This window comes from Lycorma delicatula, chromosome 2, assembly GCF_047948215.1.
Source record: "Lycorma delicatula isolate Av1 chromosome 2, ASM4794821v1, whole genome shotgun sequence".
In the NCBI taxonomy this organism is placed as follows: Eukaryota; Metazoa; Arthropoda; class Insecta; order Hemiptera; family Fulgoridae; genus Lycorma; species Lycorma delicatula.
In genome coordinates, this window is record NC_134456.1 from 123,895,299 (window position 1) to 123,908,718 (window position 13,420).

A 13,420-nucleotide genomic window follows, 5' to 3' on the forward strand; every position below is an offset into this window, starting at 1 on the left:
TCTAAAAAAATGTATGTCAGGATTAGATTGAGGTATTTTAATGAAGTTCAATCTACATTTATCCAACGAAATAAAATAAATAAAAAAATCAAGTTTGAAAAATTAAAAATTGTGGCAATAAATATATTTTAATTATTAATAGCTTTGTAAATATTAATTTTATAAAATTATGTTTTTGATAAAATATTAAGCATTTTATTGTCTAGAAAATAAATATTGTTTGTTAAAACCTGTTGACAAATAGCTAGGATATAGAGATAGTTGATATAATTGAAATTGTAACTGCAGTACACTTCCTGAAAAATAATGCAGCCTGAAAATTTTGTGCTATCTGTTTTAACTTCCTTCATTAATTGAAATAATAATAGTATATATATTTTTTTATATTAACAATTCATTGAAATGATTGAGGCTATAATTATACTGACTCATAAAATTGTTCAATAAAACCAACTAATGTATGTATAAATAGAATTTCACAAAGTATTTCATATGAAATTGGGTTTTTTTAAAATTATTCTTGGTGTAGTTTTTGTTGTGGATCTTTGAATTTTATTGATATTTATTATTTTCAATTGAATATTTGATTTTTTTCTTTTCCTTTATTTTTTAAAATAAATCATCATAGAGTAAGCACAATTTTGCCTTAAATATAACTTAAATTTTGAGTATCCCATTAGGCAAACAATATTAAATTCTCCAAATGATCTCTGTTTGCCTGAATACATGTCAGAAAAAATTTTTCAATCCTGTCAATCACTGTGCTCAATTTTCTGTTTTAGGTCATTGAAAGCTATATTAGTCCTTTTCCTCAACTCTTAACATGTTTTTGGTTTTCACAATAATGTTCTATCTTTTAAACCTTTCCAAAGGAAGAAGTCTAGCTGTGTATAGCCTGGTGATCAGACAGGCCAGTTACGAGTCTTCTCCTTTCATCCAGCAGTTTTCAAACACACCATTAAGACAGTTCCACGACTGGTTCATTATATGAAATCAGTGCAATCAAGCACATTAGCTGTTTTTCAAATACTCAGGCCCTATCAATTTTTCACTTAACATTCTTGCCTATATATATATATATATCTGTAAAAAATCTGTTTTGAAAATTACTTTCACCTACAGGGGAATATTCATGTAGGCCTGGGAATAAATTTAGCTAATTGTTTATCCCATCCCTGATGAATAACACTTCATTAATAAAAGTAATTCTCTTCAATATGATTATATTTTCATGCAAATGGTTTGTAAGGTTGTAGATTTTTAACCTCTTGCATGTGGTAAGGATAGAAATCATGGTGTACTATTCTCCAGACTTGAATTTTACTAATTCCTAGCTTTGTTTATATTATTTTAACAGTGGTGTGTGGATTATTTGAAACAGAATTGAGTAATATATAGTTTTATATATCTTCTTGTCCATTATATTGTTATTATCTTTTGGCATTTGAAAAACTTATTCTCTTAAAATCATGAAGGTATTTTGAAAAGAATTTCTATTTGGCACTCTTCTTGCTGCATTTCATGTAGCAACAATGGAGTTACCGTCCTTGATAAAATTTTCTGAAGGTAAACTCCGTTCAGATCTTCGGGTGGGAACTACTAAGAAAAGGGTCACCAGAAAATTGAAAAATAACATTCTACAAGTCGAAGCGTGGAATGTTAGAAGTTTGAAAAAGGTTGGTAGGTTAGAAAATTTAAAGAGAAAAATGAGTAGGTTAAATGTAGATGTAGTAGGAATTAGCGAGGTTCTGTGGGAAGAGTAAAACGACTTTTGGTCAGGTGATTTCTTAATTTGATGTTAAGTTAATAACATCAAATAAATGGCAGGCAGGAGTAGGTTTTGTAATGAACAAGAAGACAGGGCAGAGAGTAGAGTTTCTCAAAAAGCTTAGCAATAGAATCATTGTAATCAGGATAAAATAAAAATCTAAGCAACGATTGCTAACATCTATATGCCTACAAGTACCCATGATGACAATGAGGTAGAGCATGTATACAAAGAAATTGATGAAGCAGTTAAACATATAAAAGTGGATGAAAACTTAATAATAGTTGGAGATTGGAATGCAAGCATTGGAAAATCCAAGGAAGGAAATAATTGCCAACAACCAGTTTAAAAATCATAATAGAAAAATATACACATGGAAAAAGCCGGGCGATACTGCAAGATATCAGATAAATTATATCATAGTTAAGCAAAGATTTAGAAATCAACTCATCGACTGCAAAGCATATCCAGAAGCAAACATTGATAGCTACTATAATTTAGTGATAATGAAATGTAGATTAGGATTTAAAAACCTGAAAAAAAAGGTGTCAGATAATTGGTGGAATTTAGAGAAGCTTGAGGAAAAGGCGGTAAAGAAGATTTTTGAGGAGAACATCAAAAGAGGACTGAGTAAAAAAGATAAGTAGAAAATAAAGAAGAAGAATGGGAGAAAATTAAAAAAGAAATTCTTAAATCAGCAGAAGTAAACTTAGGTGGAACAAAGAGAACTGGTAGAAAACTTTGGATAACAGAAGACATTTTGCAGTTGACAGATGAGCTTAGAAAGTATAAGAATGCTAGTGATGAAGAAGGTAAAAGGAACTATCAACAATTAAGAAATACTATAAACTGGAAGTGCAAATTAGTGAAAGAAGAGTGGATTAAAGAAATGTTTACAGAAGTGGAAAGAGAAATGATCATTGGTAAAATAGACAGAGTATACAGGAAAGGTAAGGAAAATTTTGTGATACATAAGTTAAAATTTAATAATGTGTTAAATAAAGATGATACACTGATTTGTAATGCAAAAGAAAAAGTTTATAGGTGGGTGGAATATATTGAAGAGTTGTACTGAGGAAATGAACTAAAACTGGTGTTACAGAGGAAGTCAAAGAGGATTAAAAGGGAGATACAATACTGAGATCTGAATTCAATAGAGCATTAAAGGATTTGAATGAGAAAATGGCTCTTGGGATAAATGGGATTCCTGCAGAATTACTGCGCAGTGCAGATGAGGAAGCGATACATAGATTATACAAACTGGTGTGTAATATTTACGAAAAAAGGGAAGTTCCGACAGAAAGTTGAATTTGTGGCCATGACTAAAGTCAGCTTAAATGCTAGAAATTTTCACCAATTTGCTTAAAGTTCAATAAACCAGGGAAAGGGTATAAAAAAATATGAACTTTATTTATGAATCAATTTCTTCTTCACTAATTAAGAAGTTGATTTATTAATTTTAGATAATAATTTCTTAGAAAATTAATTTAAAGAAAATAATTATACTTGCTGCTAGCATGCAAGGTGTTCAAATATTTATTTCAAATGGCTTCCAGTTGTCAAAAAAGCTGTATTTATAGCTTGCAATACAATAATTCTAAAATCTCTGCAATTATCAAGTTGAAGTGCTTAAAGATGTAAGTTTTTTATTTTACCTAAAACAAAATATGCAAATAAAACTCATGTGCTTATTGCTTAAGCAAAATTAATTTTAATATTGTATTCTTTTATTTTAGTAGTTCATGTTCATGTAGTAGTTAATGGCCTAGATCCCAGTTAGTTCAAATTATCAACAAGCTAATATAATAACTTTTACAGAACATATATATAGATTTGGTGTTATTAAAAAACTATTTCTTTTAGATTACGGGAGACAATTTAAAAAAAAATAAAATAGACATTTTTACATTCAAACTTCTCAGTAATGTACATGTATATTTTTTATACAAATGAAGAATTTTTTAACAGGTATTACTGACTGAAAAAAACAAGGAATTACAACAGATTATTGCAGAAAAATCACAATTGCATCAAGATCTTGAAAAATCTCAACATGAGAAAAAATATTTGGAAAATCAGCTTGATGAAATGAAACAGATCTCTAAACAAAGAGAAGAAGAATGGTCAAAATTCAGAGATAACTGGGCACAGAACAAAATTAAGTTTGAAATTTGTACAAAGACAACTGATGCTATTAAGTTACAGCTATCAAATCAACAGGTTAATTAAATATTCTCTTTTTATTTTATTTTGATTCATATTACAAATTGTCTTTCACAAATCAGCTGTTTAACAGCTATTTTTGGAAGAATTTTTACAACTAATAATTAATACAGAATAAATTTGAAACAAAGTTGGTTTTGTTATTTGACAAAAACAAATTTATACGTAGAACAATTTTTACAAATGACTTGGTTTGAATTATTTTGATGTGCATTTTTAAATGTTTGTTTAAAAGTTAAAACATATATTCTCATATTTATGAGTGAATTGTTCACACTATTTCTAAATTAAGGTACACTAGTTGCTCAAGGCTCGATTTGCTTGCCCAACCTTCTAGCTAGGGGGCCTGCCCATTTGGCCCTTGACGCGTTCATATCCTCATGTTTGTGAGAATATTAAGTATTTGACAGAAATATTTTAAGAAATGAAATATTAGTATGTAGAGAATATTTTTTCTGAACATTTTGGTATTTTTATATTTAAAATAGGCTTAAGGAGTGAGTAAATATAAAATATAATAGTTTTTAATAGAATTATAATGTTCAACGCTAGCCATATTGATAACAGGAAATTGACTTGGGGAAACAATTTTCTTTGTTTAGTCTTGTGTGTGATCATGTGAGGTTGGTAGTTGCCAGTCCATCTGCTGCTATTGGTGCAGAGCAGACCATGAGATGCACCAGCAGGATGCGCACCATCGACTCTCTCCCACTAAATAAAGTTTACTGACAAATAATCACTTTATTTCATTAATAATATTAAATAAATAAAATGAATAAATAAATAAAAATAATCTACACTTAGAAATTAAATTAAATAAACTGTAAATTAATTGACAACGGACTGCTTTTAATGGGAGAGAGTCGAAGAGAGTTACTGTGCATAGCTCCCCAGTGCATCACTATTAGTCTGCTCTGCACTAATAGCAGCTAAAATAAAAATATGAGCACATATAGCAAATAAACAAACCCATGCACCATCCTTTGTGAACAATTTTATTGTTGGATTTAGTATTTTCTTGTTAATGAATCCTTGTAATGTAGCATACTTATGTACTACAGGCGCTTGCATGGATGTTGTATAATATAAATAGATAAAATAAAATGCAGCAGACCAAAATTTTATATAAGAAAAATTTATTTTAATAGATAAAAATGAAGAATTAAACTTAATGTAAATCTTTTTTAAATTATAATTTTGGTTCTTAAAATAATACTTTTTAAATATTTCTGTAGTACTTGTAATATAGTTGTTATATGATCCTGCAGGACTACAGTTCAAGATCAGTTAAAAGTAAATATACTCATTTTTAACTGAATTTGAATGTTTACTTTGTCATTTTAGTTGAGTTAATAACCTTAGCTGGCTAGCCAAGTACAACTGCTGAATTATCATTGAACTTACTGCCTATTTTAAAGTAGTATGATCTTGAAATAAAATAATTAACTGTTTAATATTTATCATATTATTCACAAATTGTCTACTTGTCTGCAGGGTAATAAAAATAGTATAATATATGACAAACTGAACTACCCTGCACTTCTCTAGGTACCAGATATTATTTATTATCTGGAATGTAACCCTCAACCAAAATTCTCAAAAAAAATATTCACTATAAAAATTTTTCATATTTGATACACTTAAATTCTTGTCCCTTGAAATCTTTTTATAACATTCATTCACAAGCATGTAAATCACAAAAAAAGCTCCCACAAAATGGTAAAGAATTCCGTTTCAAATGAATTTTTTTATAAAAGTAAAAGAAGTTCTATCTAAAGGGGAATGGCTCCATTTTTTGTTCTCTTCTCTTTTATAAATGCCTATTTTCTAAAAAAAAAATGTATGTGTTTTTCATCAAGAGGTTGTGGCTCCCTGGAAACTGTTTAAAAATTAAGAAACAGCAGACAGCTAAGATTTCAATCTTATTTCAATAAGATTTCAATGAAAGCTGTTATAGTTTGGTTAAGATAAGTCCATTCTTCTAATTTTGTTAAAGCAGATTATGTTGTTCATACATAATACTGATACAAATCAAAATAATGAGTACAAACTGAAATAAATGAAGCTGTTAAATAAAAGCCATTTAATTTTTTTTTATATAGAAACCAAAGATAACGTAAAAATAAAATGAATCTTAACAATTATTTAAAGATATAGGTTTAATTTTATCTGAAGCTTTTAGACAGCACTAAAAAAAAAATTAAGTCATTCTGATCTGAAATTCATGGCAGAGTAAAATTTTCTGTTAAGTAGCTATTACTTAATGGGTGTTTTCTTGAATACAATTTACCTGATTTTGATAAATGAAATGTATTTTCTAAATCTCAGTTACAAAGAACCTTATAGCTATATTTTACAGTATTTTAGTAGTAACTCAAAATATTACATCACAGAAACTGATACAGAAAAATGAGACACCTTTGTGTCTATAATTCAAAAAAATTTAAGTATCTGGATAAATCTTTGCCTAAGACTATTCTCAAATTTCAACAAAATGTTAGTTACAGAATCATTCTGATTATTCTACTGGTTCCTGAGTTTTAGGTAAATGCCAATACAAACATACACAAAGACATTCTGATTTATTTATAATGGTACTAAATAAACAAATATACTGTTTTGATCGGTTACATAGATCTTGTCAGGATTAGGTAGTGTGTTGTTCTATCATTGACTTTTCAAATCCTTTTAAATAATTATCTTTAGAGAGATATAGTTGTGTTATCTGCAAGTAGGGTAACGTAAATGGTTAAGTTCTTGTGGCATGTCCATTATAAATAACAAGAACAGCAAGAGGCTGAGGTCAGTCCCTCTGGCAATTTGTATTCTACAATTTATTTAACCCCTTACCAGTTTCTTTTTTTTTACAGAAATGAATATTATCTTGTTCTATTTTTTTTAGTTTAATGTATGTATTTTGATTAAATGACTTTATAAGTAATTAAAAAACAATTTTTTGCTTGCAAAACATTATTTTACACACACACATATGCAATATTCACAGAATTTCAGTCACACGTATGCACAAAATATTTACGCAGTTAACTTTATAATTTTACCCACATAAAAAATATTTACACAATTACACACTGACTAATAATATACTTAAAGAATTTTGCTATATAATAAGAAATACAGTGCTCACCAGCAGACTAAACAGAACATCATAAATAAACTATTCGCCATTACAGCTGAGGTTAGCTGATTATGATCAAATACACATGAACATCCCTCACTTTATACTGTACTAAAAACTAATAACTATCATTATCTAAAATTACAGATTACTACTAGAAAAAAAAAATATATATATATATAAAATGACAGAATATTATGACCGAGAATGAATTAAAACCAGACAATAAGTGGATGCCAGAATATTCCAACAAAGGCCCTAATTGTACACATCAGGAATGTCGTAATATTCTGTCAAAGACTGGTAAGGGGTTAATAATTAACTATCAATTTAATAATGTTACAGTAAAAGTGAATAATAATAATAATAATGAATTAAACTAATTTTTCTTACTATGTATGAAATAAATTATTCAGAAAATGCAGTTGCTGCCTATTTATTGTCTGACATTTATTGAATTAACTTATTTAAATTTATAAAATATAGCCTTATTTCTTTTCATTTTTTAATTTATTTATGAAAATGTATATTTCAAACGTTGCTAGAATGATGATATATTTTAAGTGATGATGTATATTTTTCAATTATCATAATATATTTTTCTAGCAAGAGATATCAAAACTAAAATCACAAAAAGAAGAATTAGAACGTCAAGTTCGTGAGAGTGTGTTGTGGAAGGAAAAATGTTTGGTTACTCAAACAAGAGTCGAAAATACTATTGAAACCCTTATCAGGTATTCTTGACATTTTTTGTTTAATATTAGTGTTGTAATATACCTTCTTTTATTTCATTTGTTATCTTGCTGAAGAGGTTCAAGGATGGCAATTACACTGGAGTAAGTTCTACTCAGGAGACAGACATGGGTAATGTCTGTCTGAAAAAGTTTGGTAATATGTCATAAAAGAAGGTAAATAACTGTTGTGATCTGGATTAGAAAATAAACTGCATCTTCTTTCAACTTGATTGTTTTTTTACAGCTGAAACATATCAGAGGTTAGCATTTGAAAAATTGATGGATGTGAAGTAAGGATGAAAATTCAATGGCCAAATCCACATTTAGTAATATGGTTCCTTAGATTATCAGAGTTGAAGAAAATTTGGTGTAATTTCTCTGCTCTTGGTAGCATTTATTAGTGATGAATGACTGTAGCATTCAGTTTCACTTAAAATTAAACAAAATAAAGTTTTAAAATGCCCTTATATGTTTAAGAACTGAGGTTGAATTTTTGTTAACATTAAAAAACCTCCTTTCTTGCTTAATTTTTGTTGCAGTTAATTAAATAATAACAGTGATTTGTCTCTGATCAGCTTAGCTGGATTTTTTTTATTTTAACCCAAGAATGTTTTTATTAACACTACATAAAAATTATTTTAAAAAGTATTGACATAAATAATGCTTCATTTCTAAAATTGTGTTAACATCTTTAACTCATCTACACTTGTTTTAAATTCTGATGTGCCTGATAAATTTTTCTTGCTTTTAAACCTGAACTGTTCAAATTTTTTAAAGTAAAAAATACTTATGTTTCTTGATATAATCCCCTGCTACATTTATCCCAGCATTTCACTACTGCCTGGATACCCGCAGGGTAGGAAAATTTTTTGTTACGTAGAAGAGAGGACTGACTGCTTCACCTCATCATTGCTGTTGAAATGCTGACCTCCCAGGAACAATTTCAAGGGCCCAAACAAATGAAAATCACTGGTAGCAAGGTCCAAACTATACCATGGGATGGTGGCAATAAGTTACAGCCAAGATCTTGTAGCTTGCATGTTGTGCAGTGAGCTGTATGCAGTGTGCATTGTCCTACAGAAACAGAACGCCTTTAGTGATCACACCAAGCCAATTTTTCTTGAGAGCTTGTGCACATCTTAAAGAACTTTGTAATAGTACTCACTATTAATATTGAATCCATGGGGTAGAAAGCCATAAATGATGGCATTTTTATCCCAAAAAACTGAGGCCACAACTTTGGTGGCTCCAAACTATTTTGACTAGCTTGAACCACCTTGTCACTTACTGATGTAGCCTTCTTTAAAACATTTGCACCACTCAAATGTCTTAGTGCGACTAAGAGTCTCATCATCATACTGTGCAAGGAGTCGCAAATATATCTCACCTGGTTTTATGCCTTCATTCTCAAGAAATTTCATTACAATGTGCTGATCCACATATCCTGGATATCATGTTCTTTATGATTGACTGTTGTAGTTGTTTAACATTGCTTCATGTCAGCGTGCCATTCTGACGCTATGATGCCATAGCTGACACTTGTACCTTATGTGTACAACCAACAGAATGTGCAGGAATCTCCATTTACACTGGTCTAACAAAAGTCGCAGTTAGATGTGAACATCCCTCGTATATACACACATATAGAATATGTATTTCATATTTGTGTATTATATAAAATAATTTGTATTATATAAATATTTCTATGTATGTGTAATACTAGTAACTATTTTTAATGCAATAGGAGAAAATTTACTCTGAGAGTACTTTCTATTTTCTTTAAGAATTATGAGGGGCTTTATCCTGTGAGTGTTCTTACCCAAATTGTATAATTTTATCTCCTTTTTCTTCAAAAGAATTAATGATGCTGTGCTATTTTATTTTATACCAGTACCCTTAGCAATACATTTTTTGATCAGATGGGCTCTCTGTAGGAATGAATATGATTTAGTAATCAGTTTCAAGAATGTCAAGACATATGTTACTTGCACTTCTTCACTCCCAGGTCTTGGCCTTCTACTTACTAATAATTCTTACAGAGACTGTGTTCCCCAATGTTTTTGATAAGAACTATATATTTTTATCTTCCCTTTTTACCCAGTGGCATGATCAATGCTGTGCTATAATTATTTTCCCCAGATTCTTATGTATTACATAATTCTTAGCAAAAAACTGTTTTAGTGGCCTGGGCAGTTGGGGAGGGTGTAGCCCAATTTATGTAACAGTTCAAGAGATGACTGAGTTTTTCTGACAAAAAATATTCCTGCTATTTTTCAAAGTCCTACATGCAACAAAAAATGTTGGTGAGCCCTTTGCCCCTGGTGAAGTCAGATACTGAGTTTTGGAGTTTTTTCATCAGTTTTGGACAGTGAGGAACATGAACTGCACTCCATTATAAGTATTTATTATTATTTTAGGTATAAAAAATTTTCGCTCATCTTCTTCATTGTAAAATAATTATAACAATTTTTAATTCTCATTGTGTGCAAGAATTACTCAATAAACATTTTAATAGAAGTGATAGAATTTCTAGAAGTAAGTTTTTAATCCTTTTGCTGTCATATTTGATTCAGTGTAATGAACTTAATATTTTGTTAAATTTATTTCTGACATTTTTTAAGTGCTTTTGCTGAGTGTATAAAATTTTTTGTTGGTATAATTTTTTCAGGCAAATTCGTACCTTAGAACAGGATCATATTAAATTGAATTCTTCTGTAAAAGCAGCAGTTATTGTTGCAAACAAAACAGAAAATTTCAAAAGTAATTGTGAAAAATCACTGAAACAGTATATTGAAGAAAATGAATCTTTAAATAGAAAAGTTGTTGAACTTTCAGGTACGTACCTAAAGCAGTTTATTATTAATTTTGTTGCTGTTTTAATTGTATGTTGCAACTGGTTACTTCTACTTTTATACTTGATGAGATATTGGGATAAAACATCTGTTAAGTGCTGAAAGTAAGCATTGCATTCAGGTAAATTAAACATCTGTAGAATTATAATTAAAGTATTAATTTGTTTAATGATGCTACGTCAAATAAGGTCTTAGAAACAATTTTTTTTCACCTTCAAAGTTAAATATAATTAATTCATGGTGAAATTTTTCTTAATGCGGTCAGCATTGATCATAGAAATCTGGAAATTTAAAAAAATGTTTCTTACAACTTTCCTTGGTTAACAAAAATGTTTACTCATCTGTTCATAATTTTAATTTTTATTGTGCCTATCATATATCTTTGAATATTTTCATATTTTTTGTTTATTTATTTTATTTTATAGTGTGTTATATTTTCTAATTTTATGAATGATTTTTATATTGAATTGTTCAGAATAAATTAAGGCTTCAAGGAGGCTTTTTTTTAGAAAACCGTAAAGAAATTTCCTAATTCAAAGTTATAATTTTAAACTGTTAAAAACTTCTCTTGACAGTAAATTGTATTTAATGATTTTGAATAATGATTCTTAGGACAAAAGTAGGTAAATTTGCCAGCTTCTGTGATGCAAGTGGTAGCATCTTAACCTTTCATCCAGAGGTCCCGGGTTCGAATCCCGGTCAGGCTTGACATTTTCACACGTTACAAAACCTTTATCTCATCCTCGGAAGCAGTACATAACGGTGGTATCCCAGAGGTTAATTTTTTTTTTTTTTTAAATAAAGGTAAAAGAAAATTTACTTGCTCATAAACCTGAGGACTGGTGCCTTTTCATAGATTTGTCCAAGTATAGTTTAAAAGTGGTTCTACTACACAACAGTAACAAATATCCTTTAATACCAATAGCTTATGGTATTAATTTGAAAGAGACATACGATATGATGAAAGACATTCTTGAAAAAATAAATTATAAAAAACATAGCTGGAACATATGTGGTGGTTTGAAAATCATAGCTATTTTGTTAGGCATGCAGTTAGGCTTTACTAAGTACATGTGTTTTCCTTGCGAATGGGACAGCCGAGCTAGGGATAAGCATTGTTACCAAAGAATGGAAGAAAAAAAGACACCTTAACTCCAAATGGGAAAAATATTACTCATGAGCCCTTAGTTGAACCCAGAAAAATATTTTTATCCCCTTCATATCAAGCTAGGACTAATGAAAAATTTTGTAAAAGCAATGAAGAAGTATAGTCCTGGATTTTTGTACATCAGGCAGAAATTTCCAAATGTAAGTGAAGGAAAAGTTAAAGAAGGAATATTTGTTGGTCCTCAAATAACAGAATTGTTCAAAGATGATGTATTTATCTCGGTGTTAAATAATGTAGAAAGTATAGTAGCTTGGGCTTCATTTAAAGACGTTTGCAAAAATTTTCTCGGCAAACAAAAATCCAACCATTACAATGATATTGTTAACCAACTTCTTACTTCATGTAGAGCTATGGGTTATAATATGTCTGAAAATACATTTCCTCCACTCACATCTGGATTTTTCCCTGGACAACCTCAAAGACATAAGTGATGAACATGGTGAATGTTTCCACCAAGACATTTCGGTGATGGAAATCCACTATAAAGTGAAATGGAATACCAACATGCTAACTGATTACTGTTGGACATTAATTCAGGATGTGCCTATGGCTATTTATAAAAGAAAAGCATCAGCGAAATCATTCTAACACAGGTATGGCCATGCAAAATTATAAATTTTACAGTTTTTTTTTTTTTTGTCTTCAGTCATTTGACTGGTTTGATGCAGCTCTCCAAGATTCCCCATCTAGTGCTAGTCTTTTCATTTCAGTATACCCTCTACATCCTACATCCCCAACAATTTGTTTTACATACTCCAAACATGGCCTGCCTACACAATTTTTCCCTTCTACCTGTCCTTCCAATATTAAAGCGACTATTCCAGGATGCCTTAGTATGTGGCCTATAAGTCTGCCTCTTCTTTTAACTATATTTTTCCAAATGCTTCTTTCTTCATCTATTTGCCGCAATACCTCTTCATTTGTCACTTTATCCACCCATCTGATTTTTAACATTCTCCTATAGCACCACATTTCAAAAGCTTCTAATCTTTTCTTCTCAGATACTCCGATTGTCCAAGTTTCACTTCCATATAAAGCGACACTCCAAACATACACTTTCAAAAATCTTTTCCTGACATTTAAATTAATTTTTGATGTAAACAAATTATATTTCTTACTGAAGGCTCGTTTAGCTTGTGCTATTCGGCATTTTATATCGCTCCTGCTTCGTCCATCTTTAGTAATTTTACTTCCCAAATAACAAAATTCTTCTACCTCCATAATATTTTCTCCTCCTATTTTCACATTCAGCGGTCCATCTTTGTTATTTCTACTACATTTCATTATTTTTGTTTTGTTCTTGTTTATTTTCATGCGATAGTTCTTGCGTAGGACTTCATCTATGCCGTTCATTGTTTCTTCTAAATCCTTTTTACTCTCGGCTAGAATTACTATATCATCAGCAAATCGTAGCATCTTTATCTTTTCACCTTGTACTGTTACTCCGAATCTAAATTGTTCTTTAACATCATTAACTGCTAGTTCCATGTAAAGATTAAAAAGTAACGGAGATAGGGAACATCCTTGTCGGACTCCCTT

General features: G+C 29.8%; 1 protein-coding gene across 1 annotated transcript in view; it reads left to right on the plus strand.

Annotated features, from left to right (window-relative positions):
* Positions 1 to 13,420, plus strand: part of LOC142320245 (uncharacterized) — a 62,388-nt gene that overhangs the window by 19,671 nt on the left and 29,297 nt on the right. Inside the window, exons 3-5 of the mRNA XM_075357942.1 lie at positions 3,737 to 3,988; positions 7,734 to 7,861; positions 10,530 to 10,696. Of these exons, the coding sequence (XP_075214057.1) occupies positions 3,737 to 3,988; positions 7,734 to 7,861; positions 10,530 to 10,696 (547 nt within the window). The remainder of the gene's footprint in view (positions 1 to 3,736; positions 3,989 to 7,733; positions 7,862 to 10,529; positions 10,697 to 13,420) is intronic.